This window comes from Chelonia mydas, chromosome 10 (assembly GCF_015237465.2).
Source record: "Chelonia mydas isolate rCheMyd1 chromosome 10, rCheMyd1.pri.v2, whole genome shotgun sequence".
In the NCBI taxonomy this organism is placed as follows: Eukaryota; Metazoa; Chordata; order Testudines; family Cheloniidae; genus Chelonia; species Chelonia mydas.
This window is the reverse complement of record NC_051250.2, coordinates 20366721-20389084: the sequence shown is the minus strand read 5'-3', so window position 1 is coordinate 20389084 and position 22364 is coordinate 20366721. Positions and strand designations below refer to the sequence as shown.

At 40.4% G+C, this 22364-nt stretch overlaps 1 protein-coding gene across 12 annotated transcripts in view; it reads right to left on the bottom strand.

Moving 5' to 3' along the window:
- The window catches only part of SNX29 (sorting nexin 29), a 450561-nt gene that overhangs the window by 230682 nt on the left and 197515 nt on the right, over positions 1-22364 (bottom strand). For all 12 annotated transcript variants that reach the window (XR_006284108.1, XR_006284109.1, XM_043523231.1 and 9 more), the window contains one exon: positions 3420-3536. Coding sequence is in view for 10 of the 12 variants with exons in the window: in XM_043523231.1 (XP_043379166.1) it covers positions 3420-3536 (117 nt within the window). In the remaining 2 variants the exon portion in view is untranslated. The remainder of the gene's footprint in view (positions 1-3419; positions 3537-22364) is intronic.

Genomic DNA, 22364 nt, shown 5'->3' with positions numbered 1-22364 from the left:
ACAGCTGATTGCGGCAGGTGGGAGGCTGGGGAGGGAAAGGGAGGCGCTGATTGGCAGGGCTGCCAATGGACAGGAGGTGTTCGGGGCTGGATTGGGGCAGCAGATGGTGGGCGGCTGACATATTACTGTGGCTCTTTGGCAATGTTCATTGCTAAATTCTGGCTCCTTCTCAGGCTCACGTTGGCCACCCCGGTGTAGACCGAGGATGCTGTTGTCTGGCTTGTTCCTTGCTTAAACAATCAGGGAGTTTGGAGGGGGGAACCGAGATGAGAAACTCAGACCCCTTAGCCAGAACATAATAGTGTCTTTCTGCGCCTTTGGGGGTAGGTGTGCATGTCATACTGTCCTGGCAGGCTCGAGAATAGCATCATTAATAGGCAAAGCAACCCTAGTTGGTGCCTAGGAATGGTGGATATCCAGGAGTTTCTGCTGGGTGCCTTGGATTTCCTCTAGGAGAATGTGGAGTTCCCCACGACTGTGCGCAGCAGTTCTTGGAAATACCTGAAGTCATTGGGAGTTGAAGGGGACACTGTAGTCACTGTCTCATCTGGAGAAGAAGAGGGAAATCTTACCAGTTCCGGCAGCACTCTTGGAGCCAGGCTAAGGGTTCCTCCTCCACCCAACTGATCCAAGCACCTACTAGAAGGGGCCCTCAATGGGGAGGCAGGTGAAGGTTCCCAGTACATCAGCCTTAGGGGAATACTTCCTTACATCCCTACTAGGCCCCAGCATGGGGTTATAGGTGTAGTTCCCCTGGAGCCAGATTCAGACTCAGTAGCAGGGGGCATGCTCCTCACTGTTTCAGGCTAATGTACTGGCAGGGAGTCCCCCAGCTTAGGGGCATAGTCCAGTACCCACATGTGGGTATGGGGAAGGGGAGGATAGAGAAACAAACCTCCAATCTATCTACACTAATTACTAAAAACTATGATAAAACTATAATAAAACTGGAAAAACTACTACAAAAGTCAAATTCTAAAAGCTATTTACAACTGTGTATTTAAAGGTGCATCAGAGACAAGGACACAAAGTTCTGACCCGGACCACGTGGCGGTGAGGAGGAACTAGAGACATGGCCGGTCCACCCCACCCTTTATTGTTTCAGATGAAAGCACGAAGCGAGCCAGGATGCATACGTGGACCAAATATTTTCAAATTCTCAGACTCCAGGCACATGGTGCGCATGTGTAACCCTCAGTGTAATACAATAGTGACCATCACTCAAAGAAGAACCCTCCAGATTTTAACAACACAGCAATACATAAGGGTAGAATTTGGTCCAGATATTACCCCCATGTTGTTTGCATAATACATAGTACATGAAGAACACTACACATAGAACTTAATGTTTACCACACCAAGATCTGAGCAAGCAACCAGCCTGAAAGAATGGAATTCTGTAGAGGAGAAGAAAGGCAGTTTTCTCTTCCTCCATGGAAAACTGCCTCCCATGCAAATGATGCAAGAAGAACCCAAAAGCCCTGTTTCAAAAGGGCGTATCTGCTACTGGGAAGAGACCTGGAAAAGTAGTGTAATGTGCTGAATGGGGCAGAAGCAGAGAGAGTTAAGTCAATTTGGGAGTTGGGGAAAGAAAGGAGGGTTAGATAGTCAGGAGGAAGAAACCAGTAACAGAGCATTCTGGAGTCTGGGAGTGGAAATATAGCATTATAATGCAGAGTGGAGATAGACTATATAGCAAGAGTATTCAAAGAATTGGGAGCTGAGGAACCATAGCTGGGGAGGGAGGCAGAATTCAGAGATTGTGTAGGGAGACGTGGCAAGTACAGCCCAGCAGTTGCTGCAGATGACTGCACCACAACTAAGGTGGGGCAGAGTTTTTCTGGGGCTTACCCAGGAAGGACAGTTCTGCTTTAAGGTAGGGGGTCGGGGTGGGGGGGGGAGGGGAGGAAGGAGGTCAGCTGTGCAGCAATGCTGTAAAAAAGGTGCTTGGTGCTCAGTTTTGCAGCAATGACTCACCCCCACTCCCACAGGAATGTGAGGTCCGAAGGGCATAAAGGTATGAAACTGGGTGGGGAAAGTCTCTTTGTTCCAGGCAGCGCAGAAGCCAGCACCCACCCTCCGTCCCCTAGTGGAGGCGAATGGCAGGCTGGGTTAGGACCTGCTGTGGGCATTACGCTAGTTGCTCCTTTTAAAGGGGGGCTCAGAAGGAATTTTTCCCACACCACCTGAATTGGCTTAGGTGGAGTGAGGTTTTTTCGCCTTCCCCACAGCGGGTGTGAAGGAAGACCTTTTCTGGTGAGAAGAAAAGGTGGTAGGCCGTATGTCGCAACTTATTTTGTAAGGTTGGGCGGATGTTCAGTGCAGGTACTCTATAGGGAAGGCAGCCAGTGACCAGATAAATGGCCTGGTAAAGGACTTAAAAGGAGGTACTGGATAAAGGAACAGAATGGGGGAGGGGGTTGAGGACTTCTCTGATTGGTACAGCAGGGAGCCAATCTCCTTCCGTCTCCCCCCCCACCGCCAGTTCTCATAGCCCACCTTAACCCTTTTACGAGGGTGGTGGATGGTAAGGTCCAAGCCATGGGTCGGCTGGGGGACCTGGATGGAAAAAGGGGGGCTGGTGGAAGCCCTGGAGAATTGATTTGAATAAACATGGATATGCCTACACTGTACACTTTATCTGCCAGGTAGTCCCAGACATCTATATAATAAAGTTGCAGCCTGATTAAAATACATAACAAGTGTCTCTTGTCCTTCTTGCGGTGTACCCAGACAATGTGAAGGTGAAGCTATGGAACTTCCTACAGATTGTGTTTGTCTCATTTCTATTTTCCTTTTTATCCTGCCCTTTTTTGTTTGAGAAACTCAACACACTATCTCTAATGCCTTAGCATCTTTTATTTCAATTGCCTAGTATATAACATAATTATTTATATTTATCAGTCCATGCCTGAAATACTTTGCCTTTATATTCTTTCCAAAAGTCTTTATCTTATGTTTGAGAAATTGAATTGCCCTAGGAATGTTATAAAGCATTTTCAGAATACATTGACTATAGATGTCTGAACATTTATAGGTAATAAATGTAACCTGCTACTTGAAAACCTGCCAATTATATTTACTCTAGATCTATTGTGTCAACTTTTCAGTATAAAAAATTCAGATTAGTAATAAAGGACAATTTATAAGTTCTTGGTTCAAATGCCAATTTAATTTTACCATTCTTTTTCAATTTCTGGTAACGAATTCTGCTAAAGACGAGATAAACAACAAAGAAAGAGACTAGAGGTCATGAGTTATTGACAGATGTATTATTAACCACATTAATCTTTATAAAACAAGTTCCATTTTATTTTAAGTGACCTTTACCAATGGGAAACACTTCTAAAACTATTACACTGTGGTATATTTTGAAAATTAGAGAATAAGCAAGCTGTGAAATACACAAACACACTTACTGGCCCTCTCAAATCAATGAGTTCCTGCCTCATTTGGGATACAAGAGCTTCTTTAGCCATCAAAGCACGGTGTAGTCGCTCATTGAATTCTATAAGCTCCCCATGCATTTCTGCCACCTGAAAGACATACCATCAAAATGTAAGATAGAAGAGAACAAATCTCCTGAGATGAAGACATTTCTCGCTGTATTGAGAAGATCAACAATATAGTTTCATATCCATGTATACAGTTCCTGTAAAACCCAAAATATGTATTTCCTAATTAATGCATAGTATTGTTAATGCAGTAGTTTGGACAGTAACATTAATGACGCAGACAGACAAATGCTGTTACAACACACAAAAATCTTGGCCTGACTCATACCAGGTTACCTTGCAATTATAATGCAGATACTGGGATCTACTTTGATCACACAACATTTCAGTTCAAACTTTATATCCTGTATCTGAGAAAGGTGGGTGACAAGTGACCAACAGCATAGTAATTCACATGATACAGCTTTGTAGAGGCCCTCTCTACCAGAATTGGGCTGGCAGCACCCACCCACGAACTTGGAATAGCAACTGGGTTCCCTTTTGATCGGCTGTGGGCATTACACTAGTTGCCCTTTTACTTGGGAGACTGGAAAGGAATGTTTCCATCGCTGCCAACCTGTCAAAGCGGAGTGGGGTTTTTTACACTTCCTCACAGGGGGTGGGAGGCAGGCTATGTCACAACTTAATATATAAAACTTACAGTGGATATCCAGTGCGGGTACATTATAGAAGATATACCGTTACTGGACAAAATAGATTGGAAAAGGATTTCAAGGAAAGCATCTCTTAAGGCAACTGAGTAAGAGGGTTTGGGGCTCCTACGTCTGGAAAAGCAGGGAGACAATCCGCTCCTTCCCTCACTGTACAATTGTTGCTGGATACTCCCAGATATTATTGTAGCCTAATTAAACTACATCCATGGCCTCCTCTCTTTCTTCTGGTGCGGACAAAGAGTTGGGCTAAGGTCAGTTCTTAGTTTACTCTGTCACCAATGCGCAAACAATTGTGGGAACCTCAGCGAATTGTGAATTATTAAATGGTCACAAAGATTGAACTAACCACTCGCTCTCTTAGTTTTGGTGCTCTGGGACGAACTTTAAAATTACCAGAAAATGCAAAAGCGAAGGTTCTCATACTAATGTTAACTCAGTAGAACATACATAGGAACTTTTATCGTTGCTTGTGTGGTTAAATAAGAAGTTCGATACTTAACATTCTTAATTTTAAATTATAGATAACAAAATATGAAAAACTTGTAATATGGTTGAGTTGACACTTCAGTTTTGAACTTTCTGACTTTTTAAACTAGGTAACCTTAACACTGCATTAATATATTTTGTGCACTTAATTGTATATTAGTTGTTTGCTTGTTGTCTGCAATTTTAATTCATTGCCTTTGTTTCTGTATTCACTGCTTTTCTGTTCTACTTAATCCTATTAGAGGTGCTCACTCCTCAGCCTCATTTGATTTAATAATTAGAGACTTCCTAATTAATTACTCTATTCTGGCTTCTTTTGATAAGATCAAAACATTAAGACTTCCAACACTAACAACTATGGCATTATGTTTTGATATCCCAACTGTTCACTGAACACCAATCTTGATGAAGGCTGTTTAACTTCAAACACTAGCTAGTAAATTAGTAAGCTTATTTTAGTCAAAATAAAAGATACTTAAAAACACAATTTCTGCATCTTATCTAAAGCCAGGTCTATACTACAGACCTGTATCGGTATAGCTACATCACTCAGGGGGTGTGAAAAATCCACACCCCTGAGCGACATTGTTATACCGACCTAACACCCTATATAGACTGTGCTAGGTCAACAGGAGAGCCAATGCAGCGTTTTAAGTGTAGACCTGCTCTCATACATAGTAGCCTCTGATTAGGCACAAGTGATGTTAAAATGTCTACTTCTTCACAAGTGACTACTATAGACAACACTAACAAAACTGTTAATATCTACCACTTTAAATAATGAATTAATGCCATTAATTCTGTGCATGTCACCCTGCCATACCTCTACCAATAACTCCATGTCAGGCTGTTTAGTTTGAAATCCACCTCTGTCACAGGTGGCTAAGGGACTATTTCATTTCCTGGTGTTTCTGTTTACAGTTAGAACTCCAGAACAGTCAGTGCTTTGTCTCAAATAAGCTATCTCCTTTTTTCTCTTACATATTTCTCTGGCTCCTAAGAGGACTGAATACTTCTTTGGAATAGCAATAAATGATCCAGGATAATCCAATTACTTAGAAAAATACTCATTGTTTCTCCAGAAGGCATATGAAAGAAAAAGGAGAACGAAAATCTGACTGAAGCATTGATGCATAAAGATCCTCCAAATGCCTCTCAGAGGTACAGGCTTTCAAAGTCTAGTTTTCAAAAGCTGCTTTAACGCTATGCATTTTTAAGGAACACTAATAGCCACTAATATGCAATTAAAACTATACAATCTGATCAACAGAGATCTTAAAACCACATTAATATTTTAAATAAGCAGCATCTTCAATATGTGGTCCTCTATAATTTGACATATTACGTTTCTGTTAAAATCATAGGACTAACACACTTTCATATTAATCCATTAATCAAAGAACCATCTGGAATTACCTGTGGAAATCATAAAACCAAGACTCTGTGATCTGATCCTATGGAATAGCTTTCCAAAACTGTTAATTACCAATAATGTAATTACCAGCAGTATTTTAAAAAGTGGCATTTTTGCAGTCCTTGACTTGACTAATGCAGAAAGAGATTGATTTTTAATTTACTGGCTTGTTTATACCCAGCAGAAAAAGGATGCAAGCCCCCCCTCCCCAAATAACAGAGACATGAATATAATGCAGAATCTCTCCATCAGATATTTGCCATGCAACAAACACAGAATAAGGGAAGAGGCAGAGTGAAGATAATGGAATGGTGAAGAAAGGACCACAGTTGATATTAGTACTTAAGAGGAAACAGCATGGGATCATAAAAAAGGTCCAGTCCTCCCCTAAAATCCAGAGAGATAATTTCTGATAGCAGCTTGAAGAAGTTTGCTAAACTCTATATCTTCAAATGAAGTGGGAATTGTGACAGTGTCCATAAAGCTACCCAGTACACAGTATTTCCCGTGCTGATATTTTTGCTTTTAATGCCATCTCTCTCTCTTTCTCTCTCTCTCACAAACACACACAACCTTTCTCAACAGACTTCTACTGTTGGGAGATTGGTGATATGCATTAATAGAGCAGGGCAAGACTCAGCTTCTGTCGATTTTGAAAATCCAACCATCTTAACAAGAGCACTTTGGTACGATTTAAGCTAAGGCATCAGCTAGAATGATGGCTAAAGCATTCCTTGGTTTTACTGAATGAGAAAATAAATCTGGAAAGGCTTTATGGTGCAGTATGGACACTGGGGCCCACTATACCAATTCTCCAACGGTTGCCAAAAAGACTAAGAAAAAGAAAATTCTGGAAGAGGTCTGATTAAGCTGCAGTAAACTGTGATTTAATTTAGGGGTGAATCCTGTGAGGTGCTCAGCATTTTGGCACAATCTGGCAAAGAATTTAAAGACGTGCTTACCTACAAGCACATGAGTAGTCCTACTAACCTCAACAGAAAGGAAGTGAGGAGGTATTGTAGCTTGAACACAGAAACATAATAATTTAAAAAGCCACAAGGAGGAAGCAAACATCAAACTGCTGGGTGAAGACAGGTTGTGGCCTTAACAGATCTTTTCTCTTGCTTCTACTGGACAGAACCAATCAAATCAGATTTAATTACAAATTGAAAATTATTGGCAATACAAATAACTCGATTACTTGAAATTAAACAAAGCTAGATACACCTATTAGTCCTTTAGAATGCAGCCAGTGTACTTCACATGTACTTCACCAGTATGGTGGCACATACATGTACCCACTGTATGAAATGCACTTGATAGTATAAAAGAATTAACAAAAGTGGAATGAATTTACTGCCTGCACTAGATTAACAATTGAACAATCTGTGTAATAGGGAAAACTCTTGGACCAAGTGGGATGAACTAATTAAAAATAAGTCACTAATATACCTTTTATGACAATATATATACTTACTGTACCCAGTATATCTGACATCCATAAGGCTTTTGTTTTTATCTCCAACAGATATCTAAAAGCAATATGTACTTCATCTTCCTCAAACTTGCACTCTAAAGCAAAACTTTAGCAGTGACCTCAGTAGTATCAGGCAGAATAAATGTCAGATGCACAGTGAGATGACCTGATCTGTTGATCTAATTTATATAAAAGAATGAAATTATTGTTCAGGTTTTTCATTAGAGTGCAAAAGTTTGATGAAGCTGAGGTATATATTGATTTTTGGTATCTGTTGGAAAGGGATGTGAAAATATATTATAAATATAACAAAGGTGCAATGCAACAAGTTAATTTTACTGTTGGAACCTTAGCTTTCATATTTCCTGGTTTGTTATGATTTTTAACTGTACATGTTAGCACAGATATGTGCATTCAATAACCATATCTCTTCCTCCAAAAAGGGTATATGTATATATACTATACCTAAGATATCATTACTACCTACAAGACATAGCTCAGATACTTAAGATCAGTTGTCTTTGCTTCAGAGATATATAACTTTTCAAATCGACATTCTATAAATTATTATGAAAGGTCACAGATTTCCAGGGCTGCTGATGGGAAAATAGCAAATTACACAGTCTGTAATAATAGTAAAATGATAAAGACACAACACTCATTAATATAACAGTACTCCATTCAGAAATACTTCCTCTGACATCATTGAGAGTCCTGTCTAAATAAAAAGTATCATAAAGAGGGCACTTAGACGGTCTTCTCCTGATGAGAAATTTCAAGAAAGAAGTTTGGGATGGGGGAGGAAACTCCACATGAGCTCCCATATATATTATTGGGTTGGGTAACAGGTAATGAATCCCCAAGGATCTAAGGGAAGCAGACTTGTGTTTCCACAAAAGCTCCGGCCTCCTGTGGACCTCATCTCCTTGGCCTCTCTCAATTTTTGTCTATTAGTTATTAGTTTGGCTTGAGGAGTTCAATAGGCTATTTTAAGAAAGAGGAATCTACAGATTTTTCTTGAGAGATTAAAAAAAGACTAACATTCTATTCATCTGAGTATGGGATGTAAACAACGCATTCTCATGATATCATTGATTTTTTTTTTATCTCAACCAAAGGAATGAGCATAAAACATCTGAAAAAAATGAAGATTAATCATTTTCATATATGTACTGTACTGTGACAAATGTTATAAAGCATATACTGTAACTTAAAACACACAAATAAAATTAGATAAACTATATACAGTTACCTCTGGATTCTCAGTATAGCACTACATTAAACTTTTTTTTTAATATTAATATATTTTTACTTGATCAATAAAAGAAAGTGGTAGCAAGAAAGACCTCATTTCTCTCATGTTGTACAACTTAATTTACCTGATTTCATAGTATTTAGTAATTAGCACTCATTATGATAAGCCAAAATGTTACATTAAATCTAATTCAAGTGACTGGGTATGTAATTACTGAAAATGTCCCTGCTGACTTCAATCTTTTCGCCAACAAGAGCATCTCTCTCATACACTTTGTTACTGATTTGCTCAATATCATTTTTCAATATCTGTAAAACTAAGATCTGCTAAATCAACAATTAACTAACCAGATTAAGAAATCGTATTATATTATATCATACCACACTAGAATGCTACTTTTACATCTAGCATGCTATTCCTCTGTACCAAATAGAATTTGTAAAGGATAGAAAACATAAAATGATTTAGTTTTGGAAAACATTCTAATATCTTTTTGAAAGAAATAAATGACAGTTCACCTTTTCAATCAATGAGTTTGAAAAGATACTGTGGTAGGATCAGACTCTGCAGTGTCCCGTTGTGGGCCCATCCTGACACTATTCACTTTGCCTCGGTTCCCAGCCCCCCCCCGGAAACTCTCCCCAGGCAGCAGTCTCTCTTGGCACTACCCAGCAAGGTGCTGCTAAACTCAGACAATAGTCCCAAGCTCAGCGTAAACAAAAGGGTCTTCTATCCCTCCTACTCTCCAATTCCACGAGGAGTCTCCATTGTGCCAGCACCGGTCACCAGAACAAATTGCCCATCTTCAGCTCCTCCCCTCAACTGACTGTTTGTCCTTGACTGTTCGTAAGCATTGCAGGTTGTCCTTTCCTAGCTGGGTCTAAGAATTGAACAGGCCATTCTGATCCCTAGCCAATCAGGATCAGCTGGGACGGCAGCTGATCTACCACATGTGAGGCTAGGCAACCTCTTCCGAGTTATTCTAACTGGTGGAGAAACAGGCAATTGACTTATGTTAATTCGTATAGCTAAGTACTGATGATGGACCTACTTCAAAGTCACCCTAATTACCTTATGTAAGCTAAGGGACTCCAACTTGTCAAAGAAGGCTTGAAATTGTATAAAAGATCTTTGGGTCCCATCCTTTTTATCTCAGATCTGCTTGAGGTTTCATGCAGCGGAAGCCCAATCATCAGGACTGAGATCCCAGCCCTGACTGGATTGTGCTGAAGATAAACATTGGACTATAACCTATGGACTAAATTCTAAAATAACTCTTTGCAACTACAAAGCTCACCATCTCTGCTATGAATTTAATCTCAAGACTGACTCATGTCTGTAAGTATATTGATCTTTTAACCATGCTCTCCCTCTCTTTTCTTTTTTAATAAATTTTAGTTTAGTTAATAAGAATTGGCTGTAAGCGTGTATTTGGGTAAGATTTGGAATATTCATTAACCTGGGAGGTAATGCATCCGATCCTTTGGGACTGGTAGAACCTTTTCTTTTATAGGGTGAATAAGATTTTCAATTAATCTTCATCATATCTGACTTGGGTAATTAGGTGGAAGCCTGAAGCTGGGTTACTTTAAGGGAACTGTGTAGTGGACTTCTGAGTAACCAGTAAGGTATATCAGAAGCTTTTTAGTGCTGGCTTGGTAAATCTAAGTATTGAAATATCCACCAGCTTTGGGATTTGTCTGCCCCATTCTTTGCAGTTCACCCTCACTGAGTGACCTCAGCTGACTCCCGCCAGGATCCCAGTCACAGATTGTTTTGGCCATTCACAAAATGTCCCCTGGTGGAGGGAGGTGCTGCTGTCGCGTGCCCCCCATCCCCACCTGCTCTCGGCACTCCTCTGGGATGACACACACCAGGTCACATAGTCACATCATAATCTCTTTAAATTTACTTCTTGGAATCAATGTATTGATCTTAAAAGTCCAACAACATGACCTCTAATTCTGCCACAATGAAATACCACAAAAACCTGTATTCTGTTTTGACATAAGCTGTCTGAGGCTATTAAGATACACTAAGGGTTTATCTTAAGACTCAAATTGATTGATAGGAAGTACTCCAAGACTATGTTAATATCAAGAAATTCATTGTTGTGCACATATGAATATGATTAAAGGTTTTATTTATTCTGCTTGATAGATTTTTCCATTGTTTAAGTTACTGATATCACTGACATTCACAGTTGCCCAACAAATGGTTTGATATTCTCATATTACATTTTTACTAACAGGTGGCCTAATTTTTTTTTATTCCTAAAAACTAAAATGTGATATATTGCTATCTAGGGTCAACAGACTAATCAGTTTTGAGCAGAAATGTACTCTGCATTTTTTAATTTTAAAAATTGAATCAGGAAATACTGCTCACAACAAATTTGAAGCGGTTTCAACTATACTGTTTGGTATAGTAGCTCCGTAACACTGGGTACGTGCTCTAACTTTGATATCTTTAGCAGGTTACATTGGTGCAGAACACTGGAGATGCAAATCAAAAAAAAGAGCATCTTCAGCAATCTATGATATGGTCCAAAACTTTGAAAAGTTCATGAAAAGTCAATTTTAAAAAATGCCTATGACTAGCCAAACAGCTCAGTGGTGTACTCCTGGAGAAGTTCTGCACCACTGCACATGCGCAGACTTTATGTCTCCCTAAAATTTCTTTGCTACCCCACAGAAAAATGACTTTCTGATGGGGAAGCAAAGGAAAGCCACAAGAGCGATCATATGACTCTCCCCAGCAGTATGTTTCGGGTGCCAAAGGTAGCCAGCAGAGAGGTAAATCACTGTGGGGCAGGGGGTGGAACTGGAGAAGACCCAGCTAGTGGCTCCTACCCTGCACTGGACTCAGCTGCTAGTCCTGGCTGGGCTGGGGAGGACAGGACTTCCTCTTCCCCTGCACGGCATCTGGGGCCATGTCAGACCCACCTCCAGATTTCTCCCCCGGCTACAGGAAGCTCTGCAAACTCTCCCCCATTTCCCCACGCTTCCTGCACCCATTGTTCCTCAGCTGGAGGAATAGGGATCACTGTACAGGGAGCTGTTCCCCCATCCACCCAATCCCCATGCATCCAGAGCCCACCATACCCAGACCCTCCCACCGAGCCTCACACACACACACACACACACACAACATGCCCGCCCCCTCCCCCCCCCCGACGAGCCCCACTTCCCCTGCACCTGGACAACCCTGACAAGCCACCCGTACCCAGATCCCCACCCTACTAAACCCCAACCAGCTGCACATGGATCACCACCCCACTGAGCCCCCACACCCAGATCCCCCTGCTGAGCTCTATACCCTCCACACCCAGACCCCCACCCCACTGAGCGTCAACCACCTTTACCTGATCCCCCCTGCAGAGTTCCATTACCACTCCGCCCAGAACCCCCCAAGCCCCTATGCATCCAGATCCCCCCTGCACCCAGATCTCCCCAAACAGAGACCCCTCCACACTTGAATGCTGCATTTCTGAGCCTGCCTGCCCACACCTGGTGCACCTGTCACAGAGGGGGCAGGACCCTGGGGTGTTTCTGGGACAGGCCCAGTTCTTGCGCTGTGTCAGTTTGGGTGATCTCCCACCTCTGTGCCACGAGTGGCCTGTGCTCCCCAGTGCCAAGCTGGAGTCTCCATATTTATTTGACAAATAAAATTCGCAGAATTTTGCAGCATTTTAAAATATTGTGTGTAGAATTTTTAATTTTTTTGGTGCAGAATGCTCTTAGGAGTAGTGGTATCACTACTGAATTGATATCAAAGTGATTTAAAATTTAGGAAGTCAAATCACAAAACTTTTTCTCTTACTTTCTAGACCAGTAGAAAGGTTGGAGCAGACATCTTAGCTCCTCAAATGAGGAGGGAGAATCTTGCCTCTTTAATCAATCATTTTCGGCATACACGTGAAGTTGGGCTGAAAAACGTCTTTGTCTCCTCCGCCGGGGAAGAGTCAAAAGAATTACTTTATTTTTGATGCTTTTGAAGGAGTAGAAAAAAATATTTAAACACTATAAAGCGACATAGGAGGATCTGGCCTGTTTTCAAGAGGAAGATATTTATGTGCTGACATGAAACTAAAGACCCATGAGAATCAGGCTCTGCCACAGATGTGCTTTCTCACCTCAACAAATCCCAAAGGGAGGTGGCCTCCTTGCACATCGAGTGTCACCCAGACCAATCTCTGGCTAAGTCTAAGTATATTCAGCTTATGTCCATCACTGGCAATCTTATCACACCACAAAGCTTTTGTTGCCCACCTGACGACAACATTCCTTGGTACACACACTTCAGAATTCAATGGTCTTCCATTCTATAAATATGTCCATACCAAGAAAGCTGCCAAAATCAAGCCAGTGCTGATGGAGGCAGCTGCTCAGTTCAGATTCTGATATCCTAATTTCTGATCTTGTTGTGCCACTTGATATGGAGCAGCTGATGAAGATGACAAGAATTGAAAATATCAACCATCCTCTGCACTCACATTAGTATAACCTTGCTTCATTAGATCTGCAGCTTTGTTGCAAGCTTGATGTCACAATGTCCCTACAGATGACACTGAAGGGCATGCAACATGCTGCTACATGTATGCAACAGCTGCTGCTACACAAGTGTTGACATCTCAATGCACTGAATCAAAGGCCTGACCAAACGTCACAAAAAAGTGCTGAGCACCACTTATTAAATTCAGCCATCATCTCAAAAAATTGTCTCAAGGTAAACATCTAGTCCACAGGAAATGACCAGGACTAAAGCCACACTCAGTATCATCCCAGCCTTTGCCATGAAGTGGATTGTTGATTCGAGACACCAGCAAGGAAGCACAGGCTTTCCCTGGGACCAACAACATAATATATATTGCTACATTTGGCCTTATCACCCTTTTAAACAAAAGCAGAACAATACTCTTCTTTCATCATCAGATGTGATATTAGTTCACTAGATGGTCTTGGCTGAAGGAAGGGTGGCTCTACCATAACTTCCTGCCTCTCTTCAAATGGTAGAGGGACTACAGGAGACAAACAATTGAGGAGCATCTTAAAATGATCTTCCTATTAATGTAACTGATTATTCAGACTCTGGCTTGATGTTGTCATCCCGATGCTTTACCTGCCAAGCTGGTGTCACTTTCTCCTACAACCACCACAAAGTTGAACAGAGGGTGTGGAAAGAGAGCCTGGCAACAGCTTGTTCTAAACTGGTTGCCATAGTTGACACCAGGATTCCTTATCTTTCTTATGCAATGACTTGATGACATTCTAAAGGCAAAATCAATCAGCCTTTGCTTTTGACAGATGTGTTTGAAGACTCAAATTGTGGCCCCACTTTTTTCTTATTTCCAACTGCAGTGAGTGTCTCCTCACTGATCCATGGATGATGTTTAAAGGGCTGAGTTCCCAATACTGAGCTGGTAGGGGTCATCACTGATGACTTCAAAAACACCATTCCTCATCAGATGACAGAGGGAGTCAGACTTCCGCCTCTAATGCTTCAATAGCCTTAAGCACAGCAGAACACAAAGCCATCTGATAGCTGAATTTTAATGAGAGCTTCTGATTCAACCAGACTAACTTTGGCCTATTAACTGGCTGTCTTCAAAGTTGGAGGCACACTTTTGTCATCAGAAGCCAAAGGTCAATGTCAAGTTCAGAGCCTCTGCAAAATCATACATCCATGACAGTTGACTGCCAACAATTTGGGCTGTACCAGAACTGCTTGTAAATTTTGGGTGACAGAAGGAGGAGTCAGTGATCACCAAGTCATTGACACCCACAAATTCCAGCAGTTCCTGGCCATTCCTTTTCTTCTGCCTGATACTTAGCCTCCTGAGCGTGCTTGCCCAGGTGACATTATCCTTTCCTACTTGCACATTAAAGTCGCCCAAGATCATGATAGCATCTCTTCTTGGAGTTTCACTAAGGATTAACTTTAGCTTCTGGCCTTGGCATTAATGGGATTAGATACAGTGATGATGGTATGGAAATTGATACTGATAAGTCAGGCACATTAATCACCTGGCAACCCTGCAATATCCCTCAGATATTAGGTGAAACCACAATGGCCACCCTGTGCTGGAGCAACCTGTCAGGGCAGCCTGAGGACAAAAATTTACAGCCTTCAACTTTCTTTTCACCACTTCCTGACCTGATAAAGTCCAGATATCAATGTTCAGGCCTTTCAACTACTTAATGAAGAGGACGGCATGAACCATTTTGGATAATGTTCGAACAGTCCAGGAATCAATTTCACATTTGCCACCAACATGCAGGATACTGGAATGGCCCTTTCGCGATACTTCATTGGTCATCTTTCCCGCAGCAACAGCCATTTCAGCTACAAGGACAATTGAGCAGATTGTTGCAAGTGGTTGGCTTCAGCAGAAATACCCTCATTGTGTGAACATACCGATGCTAGAGGACAGATGTGCTTCCTGACCTTGGTTAAATAATTCAGTTTAATAAGTTTCAGTTTTCCCAATCCATAAAATGGGGAACAGTACCTATCTCACAGAGTTTTTCTTGGGTTTAATCAACTAATCTGTAACGTGCTTTAAGAGTCTCTCCTGAAGTCGCCTAGTATTCAGAAAAACAAACGTAAAGCTTTGACATTAATTTTAAAATGTTTGCTACTTATATGTCTGTATGTGCTGAGAAGAGAATTAAAATGCATGCACGTGGTATACTTTGTCAAGAGAAATATTTAGACATAACAGATCATGAACAGAAATACCATCCTTGTAGCAACACGCATGCCTTTATACTAATTGCGAAGGAAGTGGAAAGCACTCTGTTTTTTCCACACTAGGTGTTCAAACTAGTTTGAAGAGGAAAAAATTGTTTCCTTGACAAATAATTCAGCATGATTACCTTTCTAATGGAAATTTTCCAGTTAAAACTAGGATAAAAATAAAAATTTTGATTTGCGATTTATATGGCTTATGGATAAACAGACATTTCTTATGAAACCAACAACAAATATCAGGGCTCAAGTTACAACAGGCCAGTCTCATTCCTCATATGTTCCACCAATAGTTATAATCTAAATCCTTCACTTGCCATCAGATGTTGCAACAAACAAGACTCCCCCCACCAACACACACATCTCTGTTTACCCTGGGCCACTCTATATTGTTAAGCGTCTGAAGTTTTCCCTCTCTGGGTAGTGTTTGATTTCTTTGGTCAGCTCCTTTTGCATATTCCTCCAGCTACCCAATGGCACACCTGCCATGGCAGTCACTTTGGCTTCATTCTTAACACGTCCCAAATATTTTCATCTTCTTTTCTGTATAACTTTAGAAATAGAATTGTTAAACTCTGAGAAATCTTGGCATTTGCTATAAATTCCATTCCATTTAATACCTATTATTTTTCTTTCCTGCAGAATTTGCTTTAGAAGACTTTTAGACACCCACAGTACTTTTGGTGGATTGATAGATTTCACATCAATACATTAAGATGGAAATAACATTTGTGTTGAAAATTTGTAGTTTGATCTTTACACTGTAGATTTTCAGTGACCAAATTTCATTTATCCTGGTAAATACAGCTGCCACGTTGGCAATTCATGACATTATTTCCTTCTAATATCCCCACTGGCTTGCACATTACTACCCAAGTATGTAAATTAACTCACTTCTAGTATTACTTTGCCTTCAAAAGTAATGCCTGAGTTGAGAGTTGCTGGGGTTCTCATTAGATTTGTGGGTTTTTTTATAACATTATTTATTAGCCCCATCTTTTTTGAATTACTTTTGGTTTTTACTTACATATTGGTTAAGATGTTACTTAGAAGAGCTATGCTGCCGGCAAAATCTAGATCTTCTAGAATGTCGCTGATGAACTACGTAATGCCTGTATTACACATTTTCTCATAATGAAGGTCAATAGCAATGTCAAATAGTAGAAATGAGAAAATCCATCCTTGTTTGACACTAGCGTTTATGCTGAACCATTTGCTTATGCCTTTTGTTTACTTTATATCAAGAAGCATGTCATGACATGACAGTAAGCTATGGGTTGCATTGTTCCTGCAAGATCCTAAAACATGGAGTTAATTTTTCTTTCGGTAAAAAAAAAAAGACAATGGCTATATCTGGTATACGTGCAGTCTCTGGGAGTATGAACAGAGGTTACTTCATATGTACCTTATTTCAGTACTCCATAGTCATAAAAATATTCATAAAACACACTTTTCAATAAGCTCTACCATATATCAAAAATCTTCCCTGAAAATAAGGAGATATTGACCAACACTGTTCTTGTTGAATTTAGTGAGTCTGTTTTTTGAATTCCATCTAATTTAATACAAATATATTTTTCCTGCATTCCCAGAAAGAAACTGGATTCCCACTATTTTAATAAATGTTTATCAGCAGCAAATATGATCAAAATATAAGCCTCGTATCTCTCTTTACCTCAAATATATAACCAAATCAGATGGCCCTCCTGGCCCACTTCTATAGCCCGACCAATCGTGTCTATTTTCATAAATCAGCAACCTGAAGTACTTAAAATTGTACCAAAGTCACCAGTTCAAGTTTTGTGCAAATACAGAGGATATAATGTGGATATAAAGAGTATATATTGATAAAAAAAAAAGCCATTAAGAAAATTAAATTGTACCAAATTATTTTAAAATTTTATCTATACATAATCATGCACAAATCCTTTAGAAAGAAAGAATATACTTGCAACACCTAGGGGGAAAAGAACCTTGAGTCTAAGCTGATTTGTTTTCTTATTCTTAATTTTGTATTTATTGCCATCCTGTGAATATAGCGTGTCTTTCATTGATCAATATTGACTGTTTCCCTGCTTTGAAATGCAAATAAGTACTTTGATAAACAAGTTGAAAGACTGTCTGATTTTTCAGACCTCTGCAATGTCTGGTGAAATGCTCTTGTGCAACTATGAATAGAAAAACGTAGTAAAACACAACTGGTATCTCCATGTCAAGCATATAATTAATTAGTCTTCTTACATTCCTCATATAGGATATCAGTGTTGCAAAGATATGCCAACCCAGAGCACTGGTCTTCCCTAAACATGATACCAGTATGTTACACACATGACTTTATGACTATGTTAAAAACGCATCCTTATTGTGATTAAAGATCAAAAGGAACAGAAACAAAAAGGTCTCAATTCAGGAAAGTACTTAATGAATAAGATTTTCTATTAATAAAGATAGTGACCCTTAATGTAAGTGACTCATATTCAGGACCTGAACGAACCAAGTTATTTTTCAAAATTATTCAGGAGGCCCGCCACCGCTTACCTTGAGCAGCTCTGGGGTGGCAGTGGCGCGCAGCAGGGTTAAGGCAGGCTCCCTACCTGCCCTGGCCCTGTGCCGCTCCTGGAAGTGGTCAGCATGTCCAGCAGTGGCTCCTGCGGGTAGGGTGGGGCAGGTGACTCTGCTGCACACTGCCGTCGCCTGCGGGTGCCACCCTGAAGCTCCCATTGGCCGTGATTCCCTGTTCCTGGCCAATGGGAGCTGCGGGGGATGATGCCTGCAGGCTAGGGCAGCATATGAGCCCTCTAACACCCCCTCTCCCCCCCCAGCGAGGCTGCAGGGACATGGTGCTGGCCACTTCTGGGAGTGGCGCAGGGCCAGTTCAGGCAGGGAGCCTGCCTTAGCCCCGCTGCACCACAGAGGGGCCGGATTCCTCCCCTGGCCTAAGAGTACAATTCAACACCCATATGCCTTGATCTCCTGACCCTTTTTATAAGATTACATCATGCCCTTTATATTTATTACTGTTTAATTACTGAAACAGTGGCAGGCTCATTATATGTGCAAAGACATAGGAAACTAACATATAGAACTAAACTATCTATTCGTGTATAAAAAAAAAAGGCAGTAATAAGTAATTTCCTAGCCGCCCTGCAATGAGTAATTCCTATCAGCCATTCACTAGACTAGTATAAAAGACGTGTTGGTGGGTGGGAGATGGAGAAGAGAACATGACATTTCTTGCTATAAAAGCAGGCAGGTAGAAAACTTACTTGATCTAGTGATCCGAGGAATCTGCCACATCCTCAAGTGTCTTATCTAAACACCAAGCTGGCAAGTCCATTGTTGACTTCAGCATCAAGTGTGCAGTAAAGTGCACTCCGTAGTGCGTTGCACTGGCTTACTGCATCGAATCCAGCACTCAGCCGGCATGAATCCTTCAGTAAAGGTCACAAGAGTCTGTTCTTACCCACTGTTTTTGCTTTTCCGCATCAGGAAAAAGCAAAATTCTGCTGAATTTGGCCCACAAGTGTCTTTATTTCTAGATCCTACATAAAAATGTTAATTAGATCCATACAATAAAAAGGACTAAAGTTCAAATCTTGGCAGAGATTAAAGATTAACATATATTTCTGTTTCCAAAATTATATATATAAAGACCCCTGCACCATATGTTGAGTAACAGTTATCCATATAGGGAGCAATCATTCTCAGTTAACAGATGAGTGAAAATAAAATGGCATTTGGGGGCAATGCTGTACACACTGTTGGCTAATCTGGTAACAGAACAAAGTTGACTAGCAATAATGAGAGCAGCCAGGGATGAGCAGTTTACATGCAAAAGCCACCTGTAGAGAAACCCATTCCAGAGAGGGCACGCGGGTTCTGTATCACATACCAAAACCACACCACCAGCACTGTTCCCTCTAAGCTGTGCGTGTGTGTGCGCGCACACATATCCTAAACCCAGAGCACACGGTGAAACACCACGTGCACAAAAATTTGCACAAAAGAAATTTTTTGCGCACACAGCCTGTCAAAAATTAGAGGGAACATTGACCACCAGTTGGCTTCAATTTAGAAATGAACAAAGACAAAGCACATTTTATGTCAGCACCAGAAACATGTAGAGTGTAGTGTGAGAACTTCAATTCATATGCCAAGTGCAGTTTTAAAACTTATTTTTAAAGTGGAAGTCATGTCAAAATAAGATTTTTCTGAAAAAATGAATATTATATTAATACAAATTAGCAGAAGGAAAAGATGCAACATTCTGTTGGAAAAGGCATTTCTTGGCTCTACAGAATCTCAGACCAGAGTAGCAAGTTGCAAAAGAATTGTATTTAAGCCTAAATCCATCTTGCCTTTGTCAAACATCAATTAAGCACAAAAAGGCAAGAGTGGGGAGGGGAACTGAGAAATGAATTGAAGATATATACACTGAATCCGATTCCAGTCCTTGTTTCATGATTGGCCATTACAATAAATCTGTTAATTTCTAGAAAAGATTATGATATTTTATTTAAATTAATTATTTGAAATGAGAAATAACACATATGCACTCTGAGGCATACCATAGGGAACTAGCACTGCAGCTCAGATTCCATTAGGCTTCTGTGACAAGCATACACATGTTGACTCAGGTGACTACAATAAAACCCATCTGAGCACCAAGCTGGGCTACCGTCCAGCTGTTATTCCCCCACTATGGTCTGATCAGGTCTTATTCTCACCTATTTCCTCACAGTGACTTTTCTACCTGCAGATCAAATTCTCCAGCTTCCTGTTGGGGTTGATGAAGTTTCCCATTCTTACCAAGGGAAACCTACCTCATCAAGAGTTTGACCATCTATGTGGGTCAAAGGAAAAAAACAATGGCATATACCCCTAATAAGCAGCCAATTGTATGTTTCTACAAGCTTTCTTATAGCTCAACTGTACATCTCTAAGAACTAAGAATGTAATCTGTGGTGTACACACATCAATTATCATTAGTAAACTTTCTCCACGTGACTATGCCCATAGATTAAACCTTTCACGTTCTCAGTAGTCAAAACACATAGGCATGTAAGTGGGATGTGTGAACAGTGGAAGTAGGACTGCAAGGAGGTCTCCAACCAACATGCAGACCTTTTACAGATCTAGCTCTCCTTATCTTTCAGCTGGGCAGAGAGAGCCTAATCCAAATTTATACCACTTTGCAGTTTGGAGGGCCAAATAGCAGACCCAATCGAGGTGTCTAATCATAGCCTGGATTTAATGAATGCCAAGCTGTGATTGATTCCCCCCTGTGGCTTCCCAAAGGGTCCTTTTGCCTAATGGGCAGGAACCTCCCCAAACATTTACACTGAGGGAAATTATAGCCCCCACATTTGAAGATAAACTCCTCTGAAATGGGAGTAGATTAAAATGCAGTAGGGAAGTTTTAGTGTGCAGCAACAGGGTCCACAGACACACTTAATATGTGGCAGGCTAGTGAGAGGTAGATTTACACCCCAGCTTTCCATGAACTAAGTTTTCATATAGACAAGTCCTATAATGCACCATTGCACACAAACATGCAGTTTCTACTCTGTAATTTCTACATAAAAAGGTATATATGTAGTACACAGATCACTCATTCACTAGCTTTTCCTAAACATTACAGGAAAACCATATTTCATAGCCATTATTTCTCATCTAACACTATGCCACTCAAAAGTTACATACACACACCATTTTAAGAGCACAAAAGAATTAAGCAAAATGTAATTTATGAAAGCCACACCAAATCCATATTAATCATGAATATACACTAATATAGAGTATAACTAATAAGGCTGGCTGGAGCCCAGGGATGCATTTTGCTCAGGAGGAAGGTGGAGTGTGGGCATGAAAGGCAGTCATGCCTTAGAAGAGGATAATGTAGATGGCGTGATAAATGACATAACTGCATATTTCCTTGCTTTTCATGGTTTGCATTGCAGGGGTATGCAATCCATGAACCTTAAATTTAAATTATTCTATGGAAATTATATGAAATTCCATTAACTAACAAGAAACCTGATCTGTAGTTCCTGCAACTCCCACTAAGAAATAACAGGTGTTATGGGTGCCCAGCACCTTTGAGGATTATCTATTTGCAGTAAACAGAGTAGTATATTTTACTTTAAGGCATTGATGCAGCAGTCCACATAAGCATGTACTTAACTTTAAGTACATGCTTAAGTCTCTGCTTGACTGCAGCCCGATATCTGCTACTGGTAAGAGAATACAATAGATCTAATATGCCTTTCACATGTCTAACTTCCATGACTTACAGTTTAACTATCAAAACAGATATTGTTTATTTATACTCTGTATATTTTAATAAAATACTATGGATTTTCATAAAGCCCCTATGAATTCGATATAACTGGCATTAATATTTTGGAAACAATGATTGAGGAAAAGCACATAGGCAATGTGTAAATGACAAATCGAGCATATTACACATCTTTTATAAAAAGGTAAAAAATAATAAATTTCACTAGGAATAATAAACTGGGTCACTACAGAAATTCCAATTTCTAACCACAAGAGAACTCATTTGCGTTCACTGGAGTGCACTAAAACACATACACATATTTTAGGAGAAAACATATAAACACTGGCCAAGATTTTCAATTAGTGGTTAGCAATTTGGAGGGCTCTGTTCTGGGAGCCCAACTTGAGACACTTTAAAGGGGCCTGGTTTTCAGAGGACTGGTTCTTAGCACTTTCTGAAAGGCTTCTTTATGGCATCTCAGTTGGGACATCCTAAAATGGAAGCATCCAAAATCAGCAGGCACTTTTTCGAAGG